The sequence below is a fragment of the Polypterus senegalus genome, chromosome 10, assembly GCF_016835505.1.
Source record: "Polypterus senegalus isolate Bchr_013 chromosome 10, ASM1683550v1, whole genome shotgun sequence".
NCBI lineage: Eukaryota > Metazoa > Chordata > Cladistia > Polypteriformes > Polypteridae > Polypterus > Polypterus senegalus.
Window position 1 is genome coordinate 168283377 of NC_053163.1, and position 27209 is coordinate 168310585.

General features: G+C 41.0%; 1 protein-coding gene across 6 annotated transcripts in view; it reads right to left on the reverse strand.

The window, feature by feature from the left end:
- Positions 1 to 698: 698 nt before the first annotated feature.
- The window catches only part of znf341 (zinc finger protein 341), a 42476-nt gene continuing 15965 nt past the window's right edge, over positions 699 to 27209 (reverse strand). For 2 of the 6 annotated variants that reach the window (XM_039767355.1, XM_039767357.1), the window contains exons 5-16: positions 22085 to 22291; positions 21348 to 21540; positions 19048 to 19104; positions 16819 to 16912; positions 16278 to 16483; positions 13027 to 13265; positions 11196 to 11404; positions 8732 to 8828; positions 5409 to 5541; positions 3868 to 3979; positions 3708 to 3778; positions 699 to 1388 (exon numbers count right to left, since the gene is read on the reverse strand). In XM_039767355.1, the coding sequence (XP_039623289.1) occupies positions 901 to 1388; positions 3708 to 3778; positions 3868 to 3979; positions 5409 to 5541; positions 8732 to 8828; positions 11196 to 11404; positions 13027 to 13265; positions 16278 to 16483; positions 16819 to 16912; positions 19048 to 19104; positions 21348 to 21540; positions 22085 to 22291 (2106 nt within the window). In that variant the 3' untranslated portion in view covers positions 699 to 900. The remainder of the gene's footprint in view (positions 1389 to 3707; positions 3779 to 3867; positions 3980 to 5408; positions 5542 to 8731; positions 8829 to 11195; positions 11405 to 13026; positions 13266 to 16277; positions 16484 to 16818; positions 16913 to 19047; positions 19105 to 21347; positions 21541 to 22084; positions 22292 to 27209) is intronic. The other 4 variants (XM_039767356.1, XM_039767358.1, XM_039767360.1 and 1 more) reach the window with 4 other exon arrangements.

Sequence of the window (27209 nt, forward strand, 5' to 3'; positions counted from 1 at the left end):
TCATTATGGGGTGTTGTGTGTAGAATTCTGAGGAAAAAAATGAATTTAATCCATTTTAGAATAAGGCTGTGACATAACAAAATGTGGAAAAAGTGATGAAGCGCTGTGAATACTTTCCGGAAGCACAATATGTGACTAACACCTTTTATCCAAGACGACTTGCAACATTTATAAAACAATTGGTGACATTTCTTTTTGGTTTCCCAATGGGAGCAGAGTCGGGTCAGGTGACTTTCTAGTAGTCCCGGTGTAAGTAGTCAGACTTGACGTCTAAAGTCTTTACACCCACTATGCCCCACTGCCTGCCTGATGTGTCAAACTTAACTGAATTCAATTCAGGGTCGCCAGTTCCGGGCCCATCCTGGCAGCACTGGTGCAGGACCCAAATCCAGATGGGTGTGGTCCGTGTACTGCCAAGCCCACTCACTCACACTTTGTACTCGTGGTTGCCTGGACAGTGAAAGATGACCAGTAGTGTGCTGGCTGGATGGCACCAGGACAGCTTGTGGCAGCACACATCCTGACAAATGACAATCCTTTTTTTGTCTCCAAGGGTGGAAAGCCCCCTAACCCCCCAGATTGCTACCTACCTTTTAAAACTTTGTGAACAAGCCTCAAAATGACAAAGTTGCAGGCACGGACAGGAGCCGTGACAGATTTCAACAGGCCTCACCATATCACGAGGTACACAGCAGGGGCACATTTAAAAACCACTTTACTTCGTCTATTGCACCTGAAATCACAAAGCAATTCGCTTGACGTTGTTCCCATTAGTCCTTTTTTTACGGAATGTTGAGGCGATTTCCTTCCATCACATAAAGGCAGCCGAATTCCTGAGCTCTTTATTGACCACATCCAGTAGTCGGTTAAAAAAGAAAATAAGCTGCCAGAGACGTCCCGTCAGTCTACAGCCTGAATGAAGATGGGCACTGCCAGCATAGTCACGTCCTGATTGGTTTGCAGCTCCGCCAGATCTTCGGTGCTTGGCATGGCTCCCGAGAGCTCCTGCGCTGGAATGTGGACCTCCGCCGATTCTTTGTCTCCATTCTCCCCCAGCGATTCTAATATTCGGCCCTCTTTGTCCTTTTCGAGGCCCAGCACCTTGCCGTCGTGAGGAAGTTGTGCTTCCTCGTTGGTCCGCACGCACTCTACCTCCTTGGAAGCCTGAGTGGCCTTTTTCTTACTTGCACTTTTTTCTGGTCCCGATCTTCCCGCTCCAGACACCAGTGGGCACTTGTGGTCCCGGAAATATTTCTGTCGCGTGAAGCCTTTGTTGCAGGTAGCGCAGCGGAATCTGTAGTTGTCAGTGTGCGACCTCTGGTGCTCGAGCATGTGAGCTCTGCGGCTGAATGCTTTTTGGCAATACTGGCACTTGTAAGGCTTGATACCTGGAAGACAAAGGGGGAAGACCATCGAGGGGGAGTGTTTAAACAAAAATAAATACATCACTTAAAAAAAAAAACAAACAAACAAAAATCATGAAGAGGTCACACTGGCAAAAACGCTCCAAATCCTGGATTGTGCATTGATTGGATTACAAGGAAAAATGACACTTCATTCTGGCACATCCAGCCCACGGCTCAGTTCGGGGTCACAGGAGACGGACATCTGTCCTGGCAAGAAATCGGTGGACTTGAAAACTCAAAGTATAAAAAGTCTTAAGACACGAACAGCACTGATCGTGATGCAGGGTGGAGGATTTAACTCTGACTCTGTGGTGGAGACACCAATTAGGTGATCGATCATTGGTCCTAACGGGCCGTGGATTTAGACTGGCAGTTCTATGGAAAGCGAGTCATCACACGGTCTTCCCAAGGCATTCAGAACAGACGCAGCCCCCTTAACAACTTTCACATTTTGTTATGTTGCAACCCTGGGATGAAACCTCTCGAGCGGGCCTGCATGGTATTAAACAGCTGCTATGCGATTGGCTCTTTGGAGAAAGACACGATTTAGATTGGTGGTCCCCACAGTTTGGGTATCTGTATATCTACCGTGCAGTCAGACACCACTGCCATCCCATATCTAACCAGCCTCAACCATACCTTCGCATGGTTGTGTATCTGTATATCTACTACTATCCCGATGGTCCCCACAGGTTATGTATCTGTAGATCTACTGTGCAGGCAGACCCCACCCATATCCAAGCCCCCTAACTGGTGCTCCCTACAGGTTGTGTGTGTGTACATCTACCGTGCAGTCAGACTAATCCCCCCCCCGGGGGTCCCTACAGTTTATCTGTATATCTACCATGCAGTCAGACCCCAGGTGGTCCCCACAGTTTGTGTATCTGTATATTTACCGTGCAGTCAGACATCATCACTATCCCATATCTAACACCAAACGTGATCCCTAAAGGTTGTGTATGTGTATATCTAGCGTGCAGTCAGACACCCTGGTGGTCCCCACAGGTTATGTATCTGTATATCTGTCAGACCCCACCCAAATCCTCCCCCCATACAACCCCCCCGGTGTTCCCTACAGTTTGTGTATGTGTATATCTAATGTGCAGTCAGACCCCCATGGTGGTCCCCACAGTTTGTCTATGTGTATATCTACTGTGCAGTCAGACCCCTACCCGACCAAGTGGTCTCTACATTTTATGTATCTGTATATCTACCATGCAGTTAGACCCCCTTCCCCTTGGTCAAATTCAGTTGCGTTGCTGCCTTATTTCAATTATTTTTTTCTCCCCCCATCAAAACACGATTCAATACCCCAAAACGACAATGCAAAAACAGGACTGTACAATTTATTAACAATAATAAATTGAAATATCCCACTGACAGGTATTCAAGACCCCTTGCTCCGGACTCTAGTAGTAACTTTGTGCATGCAGATAACAAAATCTAAGACGACGCGCTGAATCAGAGCCACACCTGATTAAGGCTCACAGCCCCTCACTCGCACGCACAATCAGACAGCAGTTGAACATTTTAGAAGATCAGTAAATCGGTCAATCAGAACAAATCCAGAGATGTCCTGGTGAGACCGCCCATCAAGTGTCGTAATCATGAGTACATCTGCTCAATGCACACCCTCACCCCGACAGGTCAGTCAAAGCTAATCAGGCCTTCTAAAATAAACCTTGATAACAAATATGTACAAAAGTTAAGACAGCAGACATGTGATCTGAGATGAATTCAATTAAGATTACATTCATATTGTGGCTATGGGAGAGTCAATGCGCCGTCACCATACAGATAAATGAAAATGACGTGATACGTCCGCCATCATAAAACTGAAGCACATCAGTGGACAGAGCTCGTCGTCTGTTGCACACTCGGCTATTTGAAACGTGTCCTTCAACGGATAAACTTAGAGCACAGTCATCAAGTAGGTCTTCCAGTTAATGATTATGGAACATGCAGCAGTGCGCAAATACCCGCCATGATATTTTTTTTTTCCCGGGGGGTAAAAATTATTCTGCCCAATGAGAGAAGTCCATGACACACCCACAGGATGTTTAAATGTTTACAGAGTGAAATGCAACCAAAACTAACTGGAAATTGAAACAAAGGAACAAAATGTCCCCCGATTTGGGACAATGCAAACGGACTAGGGGTATGAAAATGACTTAAGTGACATAAATCATCAGTCCAATAGAGGAGAAGCAGCAAATCACACCCCCACTACCACTTTCTCTTGCTTAGACCCCATAAGAGCTGGAGACAAAATCTACTTGGTTAGACGTATTCCGTTCTTACCCGAGTGGGAGAGTATATGTGCTTTCAGCTTGTCTGGTCTGTTGAACTCTTTGCTGCAACCCACGTGTGTTCTGAAAAGAAATGAGCGAGATGGTAAGAACCTAAAACTCATAGACTGGAGCGATGATAGGCAGGTGGGGGCCATGGTGGCCATCTTTACCTGAACGGACATTTGTACTTCTTGAAGGGCTCGTGGATCAGCATGTGTCTTTTTACTTTATCTTTGCGATTGAATGTGGCATCACACACAGAGCATTTATAAGGCTTTTCTCCTGCAACGTAATTTCAGAATATCAGTGACATTTGCAAAAAGCTCTTTTCACATTTAAGACTTGCTTGGCATATACAGGGTGAACCAAAATGAAGTACCATAGCTCTCAAGGTCATTGCGCGAGGTGGATTGGGGTGGGGGGTCCTTTGATAGGCGATTCCTTGTAGTTTTCAGTCGTGCACACCGTGCTTTTACTGTCGAGGCGTTCTTCAAAAACAATGAATCCATCATCAGTACGCAACGCGCCTAACGGCGAAGTCCCAAATTGGAAAACAATTCTTCACTGGGTGGCTAAATTTAGACAGACGGGCACAACATTGAACAGAAAAGCTCCAGGCCGTCCTCGAATGCCTGAAAACATCCTAGCTGTAAGGGCATCCATTTTGCAGTCTCCTAGATGTTCAGTGCACTTCTGCCTTAGGCATTTCCAACACGTCTTTGAGGAGGATTTTGCATGAGGACCTTTATTTCCATCCATGCAAAATGATGCTAGTGCAGGAACTCACTGAAAGAAAGAGTTGTGTGGCGACATTCTGCAAACCGTTCATCAAGATGCCATCGTCATGTGACGTCAGCGACGAGGCACATTTGAATTTTTTTTAACCATCTGAATGGTTGCATAAATTAACAAAACTTTCACTATTGAGCTGAAACCAACCCTTGTGAACTTCACCAGACCCCACACAGTGAGGACACGTGTTACAGTTTGGTGCACCGTTGCAGAATTTGGTGCTGTAGGCCCTTCCTTTTTTTGAGGTTTGGGGAACAATGGTCACCGTCACCTCAGAACGTTACATTGAAATGCCAGAGAACAGGAAGAAATGGAGATGTCTCCAGGAAAGCGGATCTCTCTGCGTGGTGATGTCGGGTGGGCTTTACGTTCGCCTGATCTCACTCCGTGCGATTTTTTTCTCAAGTTGAAGGTACACACTCCCCGACCTCAAAGCCTTGAAGCCCTCAAGGACGCTATTCACCAAAAGGAGTCATGCAAGTGTTCTGAAATCGTCTCGAAAAGTGTATCGCTAATGATGGCCACCACCTTGAAGACATCATTTTTAAAACACTGTATTTTGTATACCCTTTCTTGTGTTGTAATGAAATTTTATCTTGTAGCATTTTGTAGAATAAACGTTTGAAATGTGGTACTTTTTTTGGCTCACCCTGCGTAGCTACTAAAATTGTTTTTCTTATTTAATTGTTCCTTTTAATAAAAGATGAAGAGGTAAAATGTAGTCACGCAACGCTGTGCCAAACAGAACCCATTCCTAAAGATGCAACAAACAGCAGCATACTGTACAGTGCAGCACAAAACCAAAATGGCGAGTGACAAACCAGAGGTAAACCCAGGGATTTTAGTGCTGAATAAAGCAGTTTTACAAGTTCGCTGACAGCCGAGATCGCAGGACGGGTAAAACACCTTCTCCTCTCACCAGAGTGAATGCGAGTGTGAAGTTTGAGGTAGTGCTCAGTTTTGAAGAACTTCTTGCAGATCTGACACTTAAATTTGCCCCCAATTCCATGTGTTGGAAGGTGTCGACGAAAGTATCTTTCACATGGAAAAACCTGTAAACAACAACAACAAAAAAAGGAAATCTGTATTCAACAAAGACAATCACGTGGGCAAATGTGCTCATCTAACATTTGCCTCGATTCAAAGAAGAACAGTTGACGGAGGACCAGTGAACCGAAGTGCAATGTTTCAACAGGAGAGCTCAGGGAGCTGGTCTTGCTCTGCGGCTCTTTAGAATTTCCCCTTCTGTTGAAGTCTTCTCAAGCTGCTTTTTGTACAGTGGCTTTGCAGTGTAAGCAAGATCATGTTTTACATGAAACAGGTAAACAAAATAATCAAGTAGTGGTGAGGCCTAAGCAATTCTCTACTTTCAGTAAAGAGTCCTGTTTCATCCCGTAAGATCCTCTAAAGGCTGCACTACCTAGGATTGCGATGTTGTATCCACAAAAGAAATTTTAAATAAAAGCTGCAGAGTCATCATGACTGACCGAGTGCATATTAAACACAAGATGAGGACAAAGCTCCCCGAGTTCGAAGAATTTCTATTGGAAACAAAATAAAAACAGCTTAGCAGAGTGGCCGTGTTGTCTACTAATTTATAAGGTGCATCTATAAATTTTCAGCAGAGCTGGTGCCAATTACAGCAGCACACTGCAGCCTGCTTGTCACATGCATTAAAAAAATGCAACTCATTAGGATTTGGCCTAAATTTATTTACAATTATATAAAAATAGAAATTCTTTGTGATTTTGCTGTCAAGCAGATGCTAAATTAAGGAGAAGGGGTCTAGCTGCAGCCTGCAATACCTACAGTGCATTCTGAAAGTATTCACAGCGCTTCATCACTTTTTCCACATTTTGTTATGCTACAGCCTTATTCCAAAAAGGATTAAATTCAATTTTTTCCTCAAAATTCTACACACACCACCCCATAATGACAACGTGAAAAAAGTTTACTTGAAGTTTTTGCAAATTTATTAAAAATAAAAAAACTGAGAAAGCACATGTACATAAGTATTCATAGCCTTTGCCATGAAGCTCCAAATTGAGCTCTGGTTCATCCTGTTTCCCCTGATTATCCTTGAGATGTTTCTGCAGCTTCATTGGAGTCCACCTGTGGTCAATTCAGTTGACTGGACCTGATTTGGAAAGGCACACACCTGTCTATAGAAGGTCCCACAGTTGACAGTTCATGTCAGAGCACAAACCAAGCATGAAGTCAAAGGAATTGTCTGTAGACCTCCGACACAGGATTGTCTCGAGGCACAAATCTGGGGAAGGTTACAGTGGCCTCCATCATCCGTAAGTGGAAAAAGTTCAAAACCACCAGGACTCTTCCTAGAGCTGACCGTCCATCTAAACTGAGCGATCGGGGGAGAAGGGCCTTAGTCAGGGAGGTGACCAAGAACCCAATGGTCACTCTGTCAGAGCTCCAGAGGTCTTCTGTGGAGAGAGGAGAACATTCCAGAAGGACAACCATCACTGCAGCAATCCATCAATCAGGCCTGTATGGTAGAGTGGCCAGACGGAAGTCACTCCTTAGTAAAAGGCACATGGCAGCCCACCTGGAATTTGCCAAAAGGCACCTGAAGGACTCTAAGACCATGAGAAACAAAAATTCTCTGGTCTGATGAGACAAAGCTTGAACTCTTTGTTGTGAACGGCAGGCGTCACGTTTGGAGGAAACCAGGCACCTTTCATCACCAGGCCAATACCATCCCTACAGTGAAGCATGGTGGTGGCAGCATCATGCTGTGGGGATGTTTTTCAGCGGCACTAACTGGGAGACTAGTCAGGATAAAGGGAAAGATGACTGCAGCAATGTACAGAGACATCCTGGATGAAAACCTGCTCCAGAGCCTCTTGACCTCAGACTGGGGCGACGGTTCATCTTTCAGCAGGACAACGACCCTAAGCACACAGCCAAGATATCAAAGGAGTGGCTTCAGGACAACTCTGTGAATGTCCTTAAGTGGCCCAGCCAGAGCCCAGACTTGAATCCGATTGAACATCTCTGGAGAGATCTTAAAATGGCTGTGCACCGACGCTTCCCATCCAACCTGATGGAGCTTGAGAGGCGCTGCAAACAGGAATGGGCAAAACTGGCCAAGGATAGGTGTGCCAAGCTTGTGGCATCATATTCAAAAAGACTTGAGGCTCTAATTGTTGCCAAAGGTGCATCGACAAAGTATTGAGCAAAGGCTGTGAATACTTACTGTATGTACATGTGCTTTCTCAGTTTTTTTATTTTTTAATAAATTTGCAAAAACCTCAAACTTTTTTCACGTTGTCATTATGGGCCGTTGTGTGTAGAATTCAGAGGAAAAAAATTAATTTAATCCATTTTGCAATAAGGCTGTAACATAACAAAATGTGGAAAAAGAGATGCGCTGTGAATACTTTCCGGATGCACTGTATGACATGGATGAGGTAATGCCCACAATGTCAGTCACAAGACACCCTTTGACTGAGATAACCCTCATCTTAACCATCATGTAACGGGGCTCTAATATTAGCCATAGTCTATAATGTGATGGGTGTTGCGTGACTGACGTTGAGGGCGTTTCATGATGTTATTGCATTACATAACTGACCTCAAAAGGTACTGCGGTCTGCAATTACACTCTGTTGAAATTAAGTGGAGATTGTTAATTTGCATATAGCACACAAGCAAACAATAAGCTGGTACATATTTTTATCTTAGCACAACTTACCACACATTTGGACAATTTCTCAAATTTAATAGCCAAAATCCACATGCATGACCACACCAACACTTCGCTTCCATCAGGTGGATGTAGTTTCCACTAAGACTGCTAGATGGCATGAGCAGCGCTTCGAATACGATCCTTGGTACGTATCGAATGCGCCTCAACTGTGATTGGCATGATACATACGCCACCTCGGCTACATTCAGGCCGGAAGCAGTTTGAAATGATTTTGCGACAATTGTCTACAAGGGGTACCAAACAGCAATTTTACCAGGTTGTTAAACACAGAATCTAAAGCTGGCCTGCCTGGATATTATTTCTGCCACGCAAGTATCTGTATGGGCATAAGTGCATATTAAACCAATCAAAACTGTCTTTTTCACTTTTCCCACTTCTTGCCCCCTCTATTTTGATAGCTGTGACTGTCCCAAAGCATAAAGTCTACACTGAAAAATCATATAATAACCCAGAGGAGTGGCGCAGCAGCAGCTAATAATTTTAAAATCTGCTATTTTGTAATTTTGCAGAGATACCTTTTGACAGTGTGGACAGGGGAAGTTGTGAGAGGCTGTTTGAAGATGCTGTTCCAGAGCTTCTTGTGTGGAGTATCTGCTTTGGCATTTTAAACACCTAAATAGTTAAAAGAAACACAATTGACATACGAACAAACATGTCTGCAGGAGCCAAAACAAAAAAACACAACTGGTTCTTGGCACTGCTTCTATTTATTAAACAATAGAATTTTGCAAATTTATAAAAATTATTTTTAAAATAGAATTTAGAGAGAGATGGTGATGTCAATAATGAAACCAAAATAACCCAACCCAATCAATTATCAAAAGTGGTATAGAGCAGCCAGATTTATGTTTTCCTTGTGAAGCTAATATACAGGTGCCGGTCATAAAATTAGAATATCATGACAAAGTTGATTTATTTCAGTAAGTCCATTCAAAAAGTGAAACTTGTATATTAGATTCATTCATTACACACAGACTGATGTATTTCAAATGTTTATTTCTTTTAATGTTGATGATTATAACTGACAACTAATGAAATTCCCAAATTCAGTATCTCGAAAAATTAGAATATCAATTAAGACCAATGAAAAAAAAGAATTTTTAGAAATGTTGGCCAACTGAAAGGTATGAACATGAAAAGTATGAGCATGTACAGCACTCAATATTTAGTTGGGGCTCCTTTGGCCTGGATTACTGCAGCAATGTGGTGTGGCATGGAGTCGATCAGTCTGTGGCACTGCTCAGGTGTTATGAGAGCCCATGTTGCTCTGATAGTGGCCTTCAGCTCTTCTGAATTGTTGGGTCTGGCGTATTGCATCTTCCTCTTCACAATACCCATAGATTTTCTATGGGGTTAAGGTCAGGCGAGTTTGCTGGCCAATCAAGAACAGGGATACCATGGTCCTTAAACCAGGTACTGGTAGCTTTGGCACTTTGTGCAGGTGCCAGGTCCTGTTGGAAAATGAAATCTGCATCTCCATAAAGTTCGTCAGCAGCAGGAAGCATGAAGTGCTCTAAAACTTCCTGGTAGATGGCTGCGTTGACCTTGGACCTCAGAAAACACAATGGACCAACACCAGCAGATGACATGGCACCCCAAACCATCACTGACTGTGGAAACTTTACACTGGACCTCAAGCAACGTGGATTCTGTGCCTCTCCTCTCTTCCTCCAGACTCTGGGACCTTGATTTCCAAAGGAAATGCAAAATTTACTTTCATCAGAGAACATAACTTTGGACCACTCAGCAGCAGTTTTGTCTTTAGCCCAGGTGAGGCGCTTCTGGCGCCGTCTCTTGTTCAAGAGTGGCTTGACACAAGGGATGCGACAGCTGAAACCCATGTCTTGCATACGTCTGTGCCTGGTGGTTCTTGAAGCACTGACTTTAGCTGCAGTCCACTCTTTGTGAATCTCCCCCACAGTTTTGTTTCACAATCCTCTCCAGGGTGCGGTTATCCCTATTGCTTGTACACTTTTTCTACCACATCTTGTCCTTCCCTTCGCCCCTCTATTAATGTGCTTGGACACAGAGCTCTGTGAACAGCCAGCCTCTTTAGCAATGACCTTTTGTGTCTTGCCCTCCTTGTGCAAGGTGTCAATGGTCGTCTTTTGGACAACTGTCAAGTCAGCAGTCTTCCCCATGATTGTGTAGCCTACAGAACTAGACTGAGAGACCATTTAAAGGCTTTTGAGTTAATTAGCTGATTAGAGTGTGGCACCAGGTGTCTTCAATATTGAACCTTTTCACAATATTCTAATTTTTCGAGATACTGAATTTGGGAATTTCATTAGTTGTCAGTTATAATCATCAACATTAAAAGAAATAAACATTTTAAACACATTAGTCTGTGTGTAATGAATGAATCTAATATACAAGTTTCACTTTTTTAATGGAATTACTGAAATAAATCAACTTTGTCATGATATTCTAATTTTAGGACTGGCACCTGTATGTGCACACATGCTAGGGATTCTCCCGGTCTGTCTCCCCACTCTGTGCTTACAAACCGACAGAAGCAAGCTAAGCGTACTATCAAAACGACAGTGTGGGGTTATCCATGATCACTGAAGAAAGTTACGAGAATTCAGAACTGTTGTTAATCAAGACTCGCATCCAACTACTTGGTTTCCTGCCTTGTGCCAGATTTTGCCATGATATGCTTTAGTCGGTTCAATAAATAAGTTAAAGCAAAGAGACCACACACCCTGTGAAATAAGGGTTTCTCATATCTAAGTGTTGGGCATGACAGCAAATGCTCTTTCATTGCTTATGAGTGACAAGTGCAATGGCCAGGGCGTCACCCTTGCAAAAGGACACCCAAGAGATGTTTGCAGCTTATTCTAGAATGCAGTATCTGTTATCCATTCATTGATTTTTCTTATGATAAGCAATGTGATGTCACAGAGAGGACCCTGTCTAATATACACCTTTTATAGCAATATTTAGACTGAAGAATTTGCAGGCGATTTAATGGCTTACCTGAAAAATGTGGACTCCTTTCGAGGATTCTGCTGTGGACAGAAGTTGTGCGAATACTGATGCACCCCGAGTTCAAACAGCGAAGGAAACACTTTACTGCACAGATGGCAGCGGTATGTGAGCTGCTCTTGATGGGTTCTTATATGCTCCAGAAACAGATCCAGCTTCTGGAAGGTGAGGGAGCAGGACTTGACAACGCACTTGTAAACCTGTGAAAGACTGCGCCAGTCAATAGAAAGTCACTAGACATCTGCACAGACACTTTCAGTTCATTGCTCAGATTTTGTCTTCATCGAAAGCATTCAAGTCAGAATGTCATTTTTAGAAAACAGACTTGCACAAAACTATTGTGTTCCACTAATAATATGCCGAGTTAATAAAACAAATGATCCCCATTATCTTACCTCTCCACATTTAGACCACAAGAGAGCAAATTGCATACAATAGGTAATGCACTAGTTTCTTCCAAATTCCGCATGCTCTCTAATTATTTGCATGAAATGTCATTTATCGTAAAAGGTGAACAATGTTACATCCTACCATGGTGTAAATTCTGTTAGAAAGAGTATGCCACTTTTTGCCTATATGGACTCTAGCAACACTATATTCATGCAGTAAAAAGAGCCATTTATATGAACTGCCCATCTCAAACTCCTATGCTTTTGGCGGTCTGCAAGCCATTTTGTTTCTAGATCTGCATAGCTACAAACAAAGAAGGGAACAGTTCTGTATAAATATTCTTTAATGAGACCTTTGCCACCAGGTCTTGCATAGAAGATGAGAAGCTTTGGGTTTTGAGGCAACAAGATTAAAAGTAAATTATATAGGAAACTGGACATTTCTGGACAATAAACAGGCATAGCCCTAATGTCAAACTTATACTTTTCAGAATATGATTGATTTATAATAAAACCTTGTATTCTGTGTCACTTTTCTGTCTATGGATGAGTGTGCCATACAATGGACTGGCTCTCCATTCTATTTGCATTCTGTGTCAGCAGGAAAGGCTTCAGCACCCACAATGCCAAAGTGGATTAAGCAGGTTTGCTAATTAATGGATGGATGGAGATTCTACAGATACCTCCAAGTGTGGTTGTGTATTTTTTGCTTAACAGATATGGTAGTGCTCCTCTGGTGGAAGCTGAGCTTTACGCAACGTTTGGAAACGGTGAGAAAGGCAACAGAATTCATCTTTTTGGCAGTTGCTGCTTCATATTTGTACACACGGTTTTTCCACAGTATTATTGATCTTTAAAATTCATCTTTGAGATTCAAGTATGTTATATCATACAAAACAACAACTCAACCAAGTTGCTCAATCTATTTAGTTTTAGGCAAAAATAAATAACATTTTAAATAAGACACTCTGAAGCTGGTGGTTGTGGATCTTTAGTACAACATTTAGGATCTCTGCCCTCATGTCTGGAACTATATAAGTGAATACAATGCATCAGACTTGGGAATTACCGTGTTAAACCTTACATCTGTGAACAAGCAAATCCCTGTAAATTTTGGGCTAGCTAAGTCTGGAATATTCTGGGCTACATGTATGGTGCGAATCATTTCTTATAAAGATCATAAACATGTAAAAATGAGGCCTGTTAGTCGTAGCATTCTTTTGGTGCATTTCTTCTTTTGATTTGTAGATGCTTAGATAATCCTTAAGCAATTTCCATAAATTTGCATACAAGATCTCTAGGGTAAATTTAGTGTTGATGCAAGTCTGACTGTGAGGATATTAAAGAAATTTATTATATGCCAGTAGCCTAAAATCTTTGGCATGTATTAATAAAGTGAGTCACTTCAGTTGCTCAGCTACAGCTGTTCATACCTGCTCATCCTTGTGTTGCGTCATATGCGACTTCAGTTGGAAGTATGTACTAAATTTACTGCCACAGAACTGGCATTGGTATGAACTATCAATGAGTACAATCTGCTTGTTTTCATTGTTCCCACACGTCCTTGGTTTACTTTGGAGCTGGCTGTCCATTTCAGGAGGAATGGTGCTGTCAGATACTCCCATCTCGCCTGCAACGATACAAGGGATTTCTATAGAATCTCTGTATAATTCTGTAAAAACAAAAAAACAAATGAGCAATGGCATGAAAGCCAATATTCAGTAAACCCATGTTTATAAAAGGATGAATGCTAATGAAACTATTCCTTTTAGAAGTCAGTTTTCACATTTTAGTTTTTATGCCTATTTCTTCTTCATCTGCTCAAATTACACATTTCTAAAAACAATGATAAATGTTCACCTGAAGTATAGCTGTTAAACAAGCACACTAATACAATAAAGGAAGGCATGTTTTCAGCCTGGGCTTTACATTCTTGATGTATTACACTAGAGCTGCAGGCACTAAACAAAATAGATTCAATAGGTAAAATGTCACAAAGTGTCTGCTTAATACATAAGAATGGCTGGGAACGATCAGAGCTTATAGGCATTCATTTCACTGAATAATAGTCTAATACTTTGTCCTATTTGCATTTATGAAATGGTGTATTCCCCATCTATCTTTCTCTATTATATATATATAAAATTGTCACACACGTGCGCATGGGAGGCAGCTAAAGGGCTTGAGTAAGGACAGTTCCGAGACATACCGGGATGTGGCACAGTGCACCGACTCTTTTCCTCCCTTGCCTGCAGACCATTCACGGAAGATTCCACCTGGCTCTCTTGACGTCACTTTCGGGACCAAGCCTATGGAAGGAGACCTTGCCGGCTCCGGCCCCTGTGATGTCACGTCCACGCTCGAACCAATGGCTGAAGACCTTAATGAGCCCGACCCCCTATGATCTCACTTCCTGTCTTCCCCTTTAAAAGCCTGCACCTTTTCCCTATTCCCTCAGTTCTGTTCTGGACTCAGCTTTGTGCACATCAGTGCTGTATTCATTTGTTCGACTTTGCAGCCAGGAAACCAATTATACAGGTGGCTGCCCCAGACCTTTCCATGACTCTGTGTCGAATTTCTGACTATATATATATATTTTTTTTCATAGCATCCGTAGTCTGAGTCTCAATCTGATTGTATGGGTGGTTACCTACCAGGTAACGCATGTGGTTGGTCTGCCAGTCAGCAAACATCTGCCACCAGCCCTCTAAAGGGCTCGGACATCCAAGGTTTGATTCCCGCGAGGGGCGCAGTGGAGTGTGTACGCCTGATGAGCCCAAATAAGGGCGACACATGTGTTGCGTACTCTTTACATTATTTGACAGTAAGCAATTTATTCACACAAACCCAAGAGAGAGATAGAGGCTGCGGGCCAAGGAAAGGGGGAAGCAGGCAGGGCCCTCCTCACTAACGCGCCAGCTTCCATTTGAGTCAGTCTGATGTGGTCTTGGCAAAAGAGTTCTAATCCCTCACATTCCTTGATTTGCGACGGACATGCCCTTTCAATTCAAGAGATTACGGTTCCCGGTGACACTTTGCTTTGCAATGTCAATTAACAAGACCCAGAGGCAGACACTCAAGTTGACAGGGGTTGATCTTAGCTCACCAAGCTTCTCGCATGTTCAGTTTTATGTCACTTTCTACCGAGTTAGTTCCCCAAGAAACCTATATGTCCTTGCCCTCAATAGCAAAACCAAAAACAATGTATATCAAGAGCCCCTCGGATATGAAAGCTATCAATTTAAATTCTTCTCAGTACAATTTTTTAAAATTTTTTTCATTGATTTTTAAAGTTTATCCTGTTTCACTACTATGTGGACGGAGCCGTAGGGGACAGCCAGTATTAAATATGGCAAAATGCACTGCCCAAGTGGAATGTACAAAAATATCTACTCCATCTATATGACTCAATGGTGTGTACTGTACAACGATAAACGCAGCGTAGTGTGTTGAGCATAAGCACGGCCTGAGTGGTCCATTTCTGCATTCCTGAGAAAAACAAGCATCTACATTTATGTTTGCCCTTAAATCAAGTCAGAGTAGCACATTTATTGCATGCGGCTTCAGTCAGCAATGAGTTTCCCTAACAACTGCAAAAAAATTCTTAAAATAAACAGTACCACAGACTCAATGGCACAGGGTTAGTGATAATGCCTCTCAACTTGAGCTTCCTTGGCTCAAAACCTGTGCCCAGATGGTAATCTGAGTGGAGTGTTAGTCTTCTCAAAATATCTGTACAGCTTTTCATTTTGATGTTCTGGTTTTTATTCTACACCTCACAGATGTGTTTGGTCAGGACTGACTAGCAACTACAAACGAGCCCAATGTGTGCATATGTGCGAGTGGTCCCTGCAATAGAATGGTGCCCCATCCAGTGCTGATGTCTGTCTTGTACCCATTGATGATAGTATAGGCTTCAACCACAGACCATACACAGAATTAAATAAAGTGGGTTTGAGAATGTTCGCTTGTTGCTGCACTATTTTGCAAAATTACATTTTTCAAGTGTGACAGAAATGGAACATCACATCAATGCAATTATACCTTGCGTGGGCTTCATTTTTATATGTGGCATTATAAAATACTCCACAGCACTTCTACTATAATGTGATGTAAATTTCAAAAAACATCTTTAATTCACTGTAAACCAAGATAAACAATGCCTAGCTTAACAATTTAGGAACAAAATATTAAAGGAAAAAAATGAATTTCTTTCTATCGAGTGAGATAATGTCTGTTATCAATTGAAGAGCTCAGTTCCAAAATCAGCTAAGTACAAAAGATAAATTTTGGAGATAAATAGGAAAATCTGGGTCCGTACTTAGCAGATTTTGAAACTAAATCCCTAAAACTATAGCGCTACACTGTTGCAATTAGCAGGTTTTGAAGCTCAAACATATTTTCAGTGCATGACCAACTGCATGAAAAGTCACAATCACATGTTCACTAAATTTTACCAAAAGGTGTAATTAGCAGATTTTGGAACTCACATCTTCAATTATTACTGGAATCAGTAAATGAATGTAGAATACACATATTCAACATATTATGCAGCATCCATTAGTTTCACTTCTTGGAGGTTCCCTATGATTGACAAGCCGATTATCAGATGCTTCAATGAGGAAAAGTTTTTAATACATGCAGAATTCTGTTTTGTCCAGAAAAAGATGTCATTAAGCAGTACCTGAGTGGTTTTCTTTCTCTGTCGGCCGATCTCCACCTTCACTGTTATTTGAAGGAATGACCTTAACAGTAATGGGCAGCCGAGAGACCGTTGATCCCATTCCAGAAGGCCACACTTTATGAGTTTGCATATGTTTCTTCACATTCGACTTCTGTGCGAAGGCCCTACCACACACAATGCACTGAAATGGCTTTTCCCCAGTGTGGCTGTTAAGAGAGATAAAGGTAATTGTGCTCTGTAATACAATATTAAAAACCTTATTTATTATTTATTATTATTTTTTTTAATAGTCTGACCTTAAGTCAACACGCAATTCCTTATTCTTCCTACTGACCAACAGTACTCAGCTAGCAGTTTTCACACAAACTTAACTAATAATGTTCACTATCTGCTGCACAGTATATTGTAGTTGTAGTTTGTTTAATACTGCATCCTTTTTACAAGCATATGTTTATTTTTAAAAGGGGATCACACAAGCTGGGGAAGGAATACCAAAATTCTCATAATAAATATTCAGTTCTAAATTAAATCACAAACTCACCTACGGACATGCTGCTGTAGATCAAAGTTCTTAGTGAATGTTTTCTCACAGAAGCTACATTTCAGCTTCTGGGCCTTTCCTTTTATTGAAGCACCTAATAAAGGAAGCAGAGCTGGGATTAGCCTTTCCATGCCTTATTCAAAATGTCAAAGTTCTCAGATGCTCACAAAATATTTTTAAAGGCAAAATACCTTTTCTCTAGGTACAGTAGTGTTAAAAACCTTTATACTGTATTTACATATAAATTACATTTAGCTGGTTCCATTTTACCTACTTTCATGGGCCAATTCTACATTAACATGTTTTGTTCTTAAAACATTCTATATCAGGGTCTTCCAAAAACAAAAACCTTTATAACTATATAATGATCAGATGGCGCACAATATACTGCATTTCTTGCTCATGTTTGTGGGAAGAATAAAAAAAACAAACAAAAAAAAAAAAAAAACATAAAATTGACCATAACACAAACATCGCAGATTCCACTTCTGTAATCCCAAATCCAAACTTTAGGTTTTACTATAACAAGTTTTAATGTGCTGCAACATTCAATAAAGCCAAAAAGTTCAATAAAGTTTAACTCCTTCCACACAGCTTTGGAGTGATCTTTCACTTTCCAAGCCTCGCATCATCATGGGCTCTTACTGGTAATCATTTTCTACCCTCTAATTTCATACAAACTCAGTCATAAATTGAATTTAATGATTTTATGACATATTCACAGTTTTCTGTGTGCAGTTTGCATGCTCTCTCAGAGTTGTACGCGTGGTTCCCTCGCACAGTCCAAAAACATGCCAGTTAAGTGGACTGACGACGGTAAATTGGCCCGTGTGTGAGTTCACCCCATGATGGACTGGCCTCTGTCCAGGAACTCTTCATGCTTTGCATCCTATGCTTGTAGGGATAGGCTCCAGCTCCCCTGTGACCCTGCTCAGGATAAGGCCATTTTAGAAAATGGATGGAGAGAGATTATATAAATATTTACTCCCGCTATATTTCCACTGTTTCCATGGAGCAAGACACCATGGAAGGTTATCAAAGGCAATACAAAGCTGCTGTGTTGGGATAGAAATAACCGTCACTCTGAGACAAATATACAAATCTCATACTCCGTGCTGAAGGGTCCACTGCTGCTTCACATTACGACGGCCTACCTGAGCATCACAAGGATCTTAAGGGGTGCAGACCAGAAGGTGGCACCACTAGCAGCGAGCTGTGGGTCTGGCGCTCGTTCATTTTCTGACGCTGATTGCAGTAGAACTAAAGTGTGGTAGAACCCACCTTGTGGCGCACACTTGATGACTGTTGTGTGGACCATAAGGGGGCTCTCTATGCACGTCGAGCTCTGCTGCCTTGTTGGCGGAGTCCATTCTGCCAGTAACTGGCAAGGCTTATTAAGATTCATGTGCCCCCAAAAACACTTGAGGAATGGCATCACATTGGGAGGAGGCTGATCACTCCTAGCATCTCACTCCTGCCTTTCATTCAAATAGAGGAAGGAAAATTAAAATAAATGCCCCGTTTCTGCCTTCTGCCAAAAGTTTAAGTCTTGATAAACAAAATTCTGCATGAGATATATATATATATATATATATATATATATATATATATATATATATATATATAGATATATATATATATAGATATATATATATATGCACACACACCTAAAGGATTATTAGGAACATCTGTTCAATTTCTCATTAATGCAATTATCTAAATCAACCAATCACATGGCAGTTGCTTCAATGCATTTAGGGGTGTCATCCTGGTCAAGACAATCTCCTGAACTCCAAACTGAATGTCAGAATGGGAAAGAAAGGTGATTTCAGCAATTTGGAGCGTGGCATGGTTGTTGGTGCCAGACGGGCCGGTCTGAGTATTTCACAATCTGCTCAGTTACTGGGACTTTCACGCACAACCATTTCTAGGGTTTACAAAGAATGGTGTGAAAAGGGAAAAACATCCAGTATGCGGCAGTCCTGTGGGCGAAAATGCCTTGTTGATGCTAGAGGTCAGAGGAGAATGGGCCGACTGATTCAAGCTGATAGAAGAGCAACTTTGACTGAAATAACCACTTGTTAAAACCGAGGTATGCAGCAAAGCATTTGTGAAGCCACAACACGCACAACCTTGAGGCGGATGGGCTACAACAGCAGAAGACCCCACCGGGTACCACTCATCTCCACTACAAATAGGAAAAAGAGGCTACAATTTGCACGAGCTCACCAAAATTGGACAGTTGAAGACTGGAAAAATGTTGCCTGGTCTGATGAGTCTCGATTTCTGTTGAGACATTCAAATGGCAGAGTCAGAATTTGGCATAAACAGAATGAGAACATGGATCCATCATGCCTTGTTACCACTGTGCAGGCTGGTGGTGGTGTAATGGTGTGGGGGATGTTTTCTTGGCACACTTTAGGCCCCTTAGTGCCAATCGGGCATCGTTTAAATGCCACGGGCTACCTGAGCATTGTTTCTGACCATGTCCATTATAATATAATATAATATAATATAATATAATATAATATAATATATATATATATATATATATATATATATATATATATATATATATATATATATATATATATATATATATATATATATATATATATATATATATATATATATATATATCCAAAACAGACCCTTCTCTTTAACAGTACTGTAACAGGTGACTTGCACAAGTGTCTTCATGTTTGCTTTTATGTGGACATCTGTTTTTGTCATACTGTGCACTAGAGGTCTGATTTGCTGCTGTGGTAAATCATTTAAAAATGTACTTAGCATTAATGTTGCTTTTCACCAGTCAGGAAAATGTATCTGAATATCAACTGTTAAAGCAATTAAGAATGCTCTTTACTTTGACTTACAGAGATAAAGGAAATAACTCTTCATGTTCATAGATATGTGACTCATAGTACTGCACAGACCACAGAAACAATAACTGACTGCTGAAATTTAACCAAAACAAAAATCAAAAGCATGCAATGCAAATCCAAGGTTTAGTCACAACAGAAATATGGAGTGGCAAAAACTTTAAAAGGATGAAAATTCTGGAGAAAACAACCTTTTATTAATCCACTTTTACTTTATAAGGAAAAAGTCAGTCAGGCCATGGGCAGGTGGTGCTTATTTAGTATTATAATAAGCAAAAAAGTTTTCAGACAAGAAAAACCTGCTCTGTTGGGAATATAGCTTCAAGAGTTCTAAGTTCAAATACCAGACCAGGCACTGTCTGTGGCATTTGCAAGTTATCCCCATATCTGAAATACTCTTGTCTTCCTCCCATATTCCTAAGTGTTTATTGACGATTTTAAATTATACCAGGCTGTGTGTGTGTGGGTGTGTTTTTGCTTGGTGTGTGTGTGCAAGCATGCAGATGTCACTTCAAAGTTATGTGCACTTTTGCAATCACTTTCCCGGTATGTGTGGCAGGAGGTGGTGCAATGGTAGTGCATGGGTCCGCATCCTGGGTCTTCCTTGCATGGAGTGCTTTGAGCAGTGAGAAAAGCAATACATAAATGTAAATAATTATTTCCAATATTATGAAAAAATGCAATTTAAAACAAAAAAGGGAAACTGTCCATGATTTGCATCATTGTGAGCTCAAAGTCACCATGCAGTCACCGTCCAGTTTTGTTCCTACTTTGTTCCAAGGGTTGACAGGAAAGGCACCTGGCCCTGGAAATGTCCCAGTTGTAAAAGTAGATTTGAAAAAGAATGGATTGATGGATGAACAAACAGTGTCTAGGAATGCAAGTACACAGTAAAAGTGGATGGAACAGCCTGGAGGCGAACACTAATTGTGTGGTTTCACTCACTTATTATTATGTTAGGCTATGCCGTAATTCGTACTAAAGATATCACTTGCAGAGCTGCTGGCATTTAATTTGTCAGCCTTAAAAATGTATATTAGAAAAAAAGCATGCAGTGAAGTCAACAAATGTGAAGCCAACAGAGGGAAATGAAAATTCAAATATACAATATCAGGTTCAATCAATTCACTGGGGACTGAAACTTATACAGAAAAGGCAAAGGAGAATAACAAACACAAGGTGACCATGCTGCTTTATATGCCATTTAGGAAAAGAAATATGGGTAGGATGGATATTAAAACTCAAGACAGTAAAATCTTATGATTTTACTGATGGTTACAGAATGGGGGCTGCCAGTGCCATCGTGATTCAGCAGAACCACAGTTACTATGAGTTGTAAACTAAAGTAATGCCCCTTTAACCCCAAACCAATCAAATATTCCTTTTAATAATGCACTTGCAGTAATTGGCAAAATTTGCTATTCATGTTCACTGTTAGGCACTTTTTGTCCAATTTTCCCCACAGTATAGTCTAACGGGACCTCCCCACCACTACTATTATGACAAATAAAATGGATTCCTTCACAAAGGCATGCCTGATTGCCACCCTGGGAATCACATTACTCTTTCTTTGTTGGTAGATTTAATACAAGCAGCAATAAACTAATAGTAACCAAACATCATGTGTACATTTATTCATCATAGTACCTGCCTGTCCATCCACTATGCTTTTTGTATGGTGCGGCTTAGCAGATTGATCAAAATCTCCTTGCTCTGAAAGGTTATTGCTGGTGATGGAGCTGCTAATGCTGCTGGTTTTTGTCTTGAATCCTTGCTTTCCAGGGCTATACACTGGTGGACTGGAAAATGGAGGACTGTCTACACACTGGCTTGGAACCTGCTTGAAACATAGAAAAAAGTCAACATTTCTTTTTGTAACCACTGCATGACAGAAAGAATGATCATATTTATTACTTTAAATATTTTAGCAAGTGGCCTCTAAAGAATAATATTCTTTCTTCTTCTTCTTCTAAACTTTCAGCTACACTGCATGCTGCCTTATACACAAACCAGGGAACTGCTGTCACTAATGTGGTTGCTGCCAACATCAGCTGTATTTACTAAACCAAGACTGTTCAAAATCCTCTAAATCTGGCAGGGCAAGCTTCTCAAAGTATTCAAACCTCTCTTATTTGTCACATTTCAAATTTAAATTATAAAATATCTTAGAAGTGCAATTTTATACTGCTTCACTGCCTCATGCTTTCTTTCATCTCTGTAAAAGTAAACATCTCTTTCGGTTGTCTGGCCCTCCTGATTATGAAAACAAATTCTACAAAACTAAGCAGAAGCAAATTTCTGCTTCTTGTATGCACTATCAATACTCCAGTGATAACTACTGAAAATAAAACAAAAACAGCATGCGTTTCATCCTTTACTCCTACCTGTGATTGCTGAAAGTGCTGAAGACTCAGACCCTGAACTTCTCCAGCACCATTTCCAGCTATAGCAGGCAATGAACTGTAGACCTGGGCACCAGCATTACTACTACTAGACGGCACCTGTGCAACGAGAGAAGCTGACTGGCTTGGAGGTGCTGGGTGTGCAGGATGTTGGAGGTAGGATGAGCTGGCATGCATGTTCATATTGCTCTAAGAAACAAAGAAAATAATTATTTACAGAAAAAAAATACACACCATAGAGAAATGATTCACTCTATTATGAATACTGTAAAGATGAGGAATTCTGAATGCTGGCATTTTCAGGTAGGCAACTTTGGATGGATCACACTTCTAACGGAATGTTCCTTTTGTGGACAAAAAAAGCTGGACCTGCTGTATTCAAATGTTAATGTCTTTAAATGGACATCTGGACAGGTCTAACCGTCTTACTGCCACCTACAAGCCTGTTATTGACAGCAGCAGCTCTCCAGTATCTAAGCTAGTAGTCCTTATGTGTGGTTAAGGGGTTGTTGTTTATATATATTCTTATGCATTTTATTGTGCAGACAAAACAATATCTTATCTCATAACTGCAAAGTACACAACAACATACTTTAAATGCAACATTAGACTGTATGTACGAGTGGCTGTTGATTAGAAAAACTCTAGGGGTGCTAATGGCTCAATGTTCTGACCCGTCTGCCAGAACAGAGAAGAGAGAAAAGTGACAGTACATGATGGCAGATGTCTTACAAATATTATCAGCCTTTCTGACTACTCTTATTTACCAGCATGGTATTCTGTCCAGAATTTGGTGTTCCTTGCTCATGTATGAGTTACCACTATCCAATGTGGAGGGCTTCGACAGAAGGCTCAGACCTCAGTTCTGCAGGTGGTCAGGCCTGGCACAAAGCCTAAGCAGCATTGCACTGTACAGAGATAAGAACAAGCCGAGATTTCCCCATCAGTAGCTTGGGTGAGGAGTTCATGGTTATCTTTGCAAGAGGGGTTCTGCAGTACAGAAAGTTAAGTGATCTGAATGTCTCCCAAGCGGTCATCAAGGTAAAGACTGAGAGAAAATGGTGGGCACAGGATGCCACAACTGTCTGGTCTACTGCTATATCAGTGTGCTGGTGGGTTTAACGGCAGCAGGCCAAGGTGGATTAGGCAATGTATTGGCACCCTACTATGACAAAGCTCTGGGTGAAAACAGGTGTGGACTGATTCAAAAGATGATAAGAGCTGAAGGTGAAGAACTGCACATAAATTAGATGCTGGGTATGCAGCAGCAAGGTGCATGGATAAGACTGGAACAAGCAACAGGCTGCAAGATCTGGTTCAATTTGTGACAGGCTAATTATTACCACAATAAGTTGCTCATCCAGTCTGCGTATGATGTTTTACTGGCCCGTCTGCTGCCTTGGGAAAGGTGGACTCGCCAGCATGCCTCACGTGCCTCAGAGGAGGAACACTTGAGCATATCCTCAGTTTTTGCCCTACAGCAATGTTTCTCAATCTTTGCTGTCTTGCAACCCAGTTCAAAGTTTTCAATTTTATTGGCCACCTACAGACAGCAACTGAAGACAGCGTATCCCTTTTAATGAAACAAGCAAAATTAGAAAAGTAGAGGAGTCCTGTAGATGAGATGGCACGCATAGGTTTTGCAGCTCAGTTTCTATACAAGGCCTTCAGCTTCCAGGCCATTCTCGGTGCATTCAGAAGAAAGGACTTTAGAAAAACGACAGTGGCAGCAGAGATTGCTACCTCAAGATTGCTGTAGATTGTGAGGAGTGATCTGTGGCCACCTGCTAGGAACTGATCACTCCAGGGTGGAACACATGAACGAGGGTGTGTTACGTTTAGAGACCCAAAACAGTGGATGAAACCAGGAACTATCACTGATGTGTCCAAGTGCATCACTTAGCAAAATGGCAGCAGGCGTTGTATACAGTATGTACTGAAGGGATCTGTATATACCAGTAACATTGATAATCACCACATTTTTGCCATTCAGAGCGGAGCAGGTATTGTATTAGGATATAATGCAGCCAGTGAGTATAGACCCCACTCCACCAGTAGAGATCAGTAAACATAAAACAGGAGATCTGGACTTTCTCGGCTTTCGTCAGATATCTTAGGAAGTAAAAACTTGCGTGATTAAACCTTAGTTATTTTGCATAAACCAATTTTTGGACTTTTGGGAAGAAGATTTCCCCTAATTAGTATATATGCACGAGCTGAACAATGAGAAAATATGGCTGAATGTTACACGTGAACTTTAATCAACTTAACAAAAAGTCCAGAAATCAGGCAAAGCCACTTTTCAATTAGTTTTAAATAAATATGCTCTTTCTACCTTTAGTGTATTTCACTAAACAGGTAATGAACACACATACCTCACATTGTGTGCTAAGAATATATTAATAATAATAATACATGTGCTCAAGGCACTTACAGGATATAAGAAAGAATGGCAGGGTATACAGTATATAGCATTGTACAAACCAATTAAATAAAGAAGATTACGACAGTGAATTCAGAGAAAAAAAAAAGGAAAAAAAAAGCCTAACAGACACCATAATTGATAGTCTAGCACACACACATACAGGTTACATGAGCATCTTGACAAAGAGGTAAACTGAGAGAAGGGTAATAAAGTCAAGTAGAGCTAAAAGCCATCCTGAACGGACGAGTTTTGAGTTGGTTTTTTTTGTTTTGTTTTTTTAAAAAAAAGAATTCATGGAGTCAGCTGATCTGAGTAATTTTGGTAGATCATTCCAGAGTCTGGGCTGGGCGCTATACAGCTGAAAGCCCTGCTGTCACCCATGGAGTGTAGATTAGTGTGGGGCACAAGAAGATTGCCAGAATCAGAGGACCTTAGTGAGCGGGCGGGCACATAGTGATGGAGAAGGTCGCTGATGTAGTTTGGCGCAAGGTTATTTAAGGCTTTGTAGGTTATTAGTAGGATTTTTTATTGGATTCTGTAAGACACAGGGAGCCAGTGAAGATGGAGCAGGATGGGTGTGATGTGCTCGCTGCTGCTTGTTCGAGTGAGGACTCCTGCAGCCGAGTTTTAAATAAGCTGGAACTGTGATAGAAGATTAGAAGGGGCACCTGCCAGCAGCGAGTTACAATAATCGATGCGGGATGAGATAAAAGCAGGGACAAGTTTCTCAGCATTAGAAAAGGAGAGGAAGGAGCGAACACAGGATATGTTACGGAGGTGAAAGTAAGAAAGTTTCTTAATGTGATTTATGTGGGCGGAATAAGAGAGGGAGGAATCAAAAATGACACCAAGATTCTTTGCAGTAGAGGCAGGTCTGATGAGATCACCGCCAAGATGGACTGGGAAGGAGGTAATTTTATTAAGTTGCATTTTAGTCCCAATTTGCAATGTGTACTTTTATATAGCCTACTCTTCACCATTATTCACATACCATAAACTTATTTCTGAACTGTATATTTCCATTATTTCGACCAATACTGCTTTATTTCTTTATTCATAAATGACATCTGATTTAATAAATGCAAAACAGTTTTAAAACTGAAAAGGATTTTTCGCTCCCTTAAAATAAAACATAAATGAAGTCGACAGGAGTTAAAATACAGTTTGGTTCATAAGTATTTGGAGAGGGACACCATTTTCATAATTTTGGCCACCACAATGGATCTGAAATAAAGCAATCCAATATGTGATTGAAATGTAGACTTTCAGCTTTAAATTTAAGGGGTTTACCAAAAATATTGTACAAGCGGTTTAGGAATGACAAACATTTTTATATATGGCCCTGCTATTTTAAGGAGCTCAAAAGTATTTGGACAACTGACTGAGAAGCTGTTCCATAGCCAGGTGGTAGCAGTTCCCTTGTTATTTCATTAACTACTGGGCAAGTAAAAGGTCTGGAGTTGTTTCTAAGTGTGGAATTTACATTTGGAAGCCATCACTGTGAACTCTCAATATGAGGTCTAAACAGCTGACCATGAAAGTAAAACATTCCATCATTAGGCTGAGAAAACCCTTTAGAGAGATAACAGAAACATCAGGAGCGGTCAAATCAATCATCTGGTACATTCTTAAAAAGAAGGAATGAACTGGTGAGCTCTGTAACTCCAGGAGGTCTGGACAATCATGGATGACAACTGCACTGGTTGATTCCAGAATCCTTTTCTTGATGAAGAACCACCCCTTCACAACATTTAGCCAAACCAACAACACTCTCTGGGAGGTCGACCTTTCATTGCCAAACTCTACAATGAAGAGGAAACTTCATAAGTGTAAATAAAGAGGGTTTACCACAAAGTGCAAACCACTGATGAACCTCACAACCACAGGAAGGGCAGATTAAACTTTGTCAGAAAACATCTTTTAAAAGCCTGTCCAGTTCTGGAACAATTTTATTTGGACAAAGGAAACTAAGATCCATATGTACCAAAAGTGTATGGAGAAGAAAAGAATGGCTTGTGATCCGATGAATACCACTTCATCTGTGAAACATGTTGGAGGCAGTGTTAAGGCATGGGCATGCCTGATGGCCAACTGAGGTCAGTCACTGGTGTTTATTGATGATATGACTGCTGGCAGAAGTAGCAGGATGAATTCCGAAGTGTATAAAGCTGTACTGAGATGAGATTCATCCAAGTGTTGCAAAAGTGATAGGATGACGCTTCACGGTGCAGATGGACAATGAGCCTAAACATACTGCTAAAGCACACTAAGTGCTTTTCAAGGCTAAGAAGTGGAAGATTCTTCAAAGGCCAAGTCAAAGAACTGACCTCAACCCAACTAGACATACATTTCACTTGCTGAACACAAAACTGATGGCAGGAATTTCAACGAATAAACAAGTGAAGACAGCTGCAGTACAGGTTTGGCAAAGCATCACTACGGTGAAAATCCAGCACTTGTAGATGGCCAGGGGTTCAAACTTCAAGCAGTCATTGACTATAAAGTATTTTCAGCCAAATATAGAAAATGACCATTATATTCTTGATTATGTTAGTTTGTCCAAGTACTTTTGAACCCCTGAAAATGGGGGGCCATGTATGAAAATGTTGATCATTCTCAAACGGTTCATATGATATTTTTGGTAAACCCCTTAAATTAAAGCAGAAAGCCTACACCAATCAC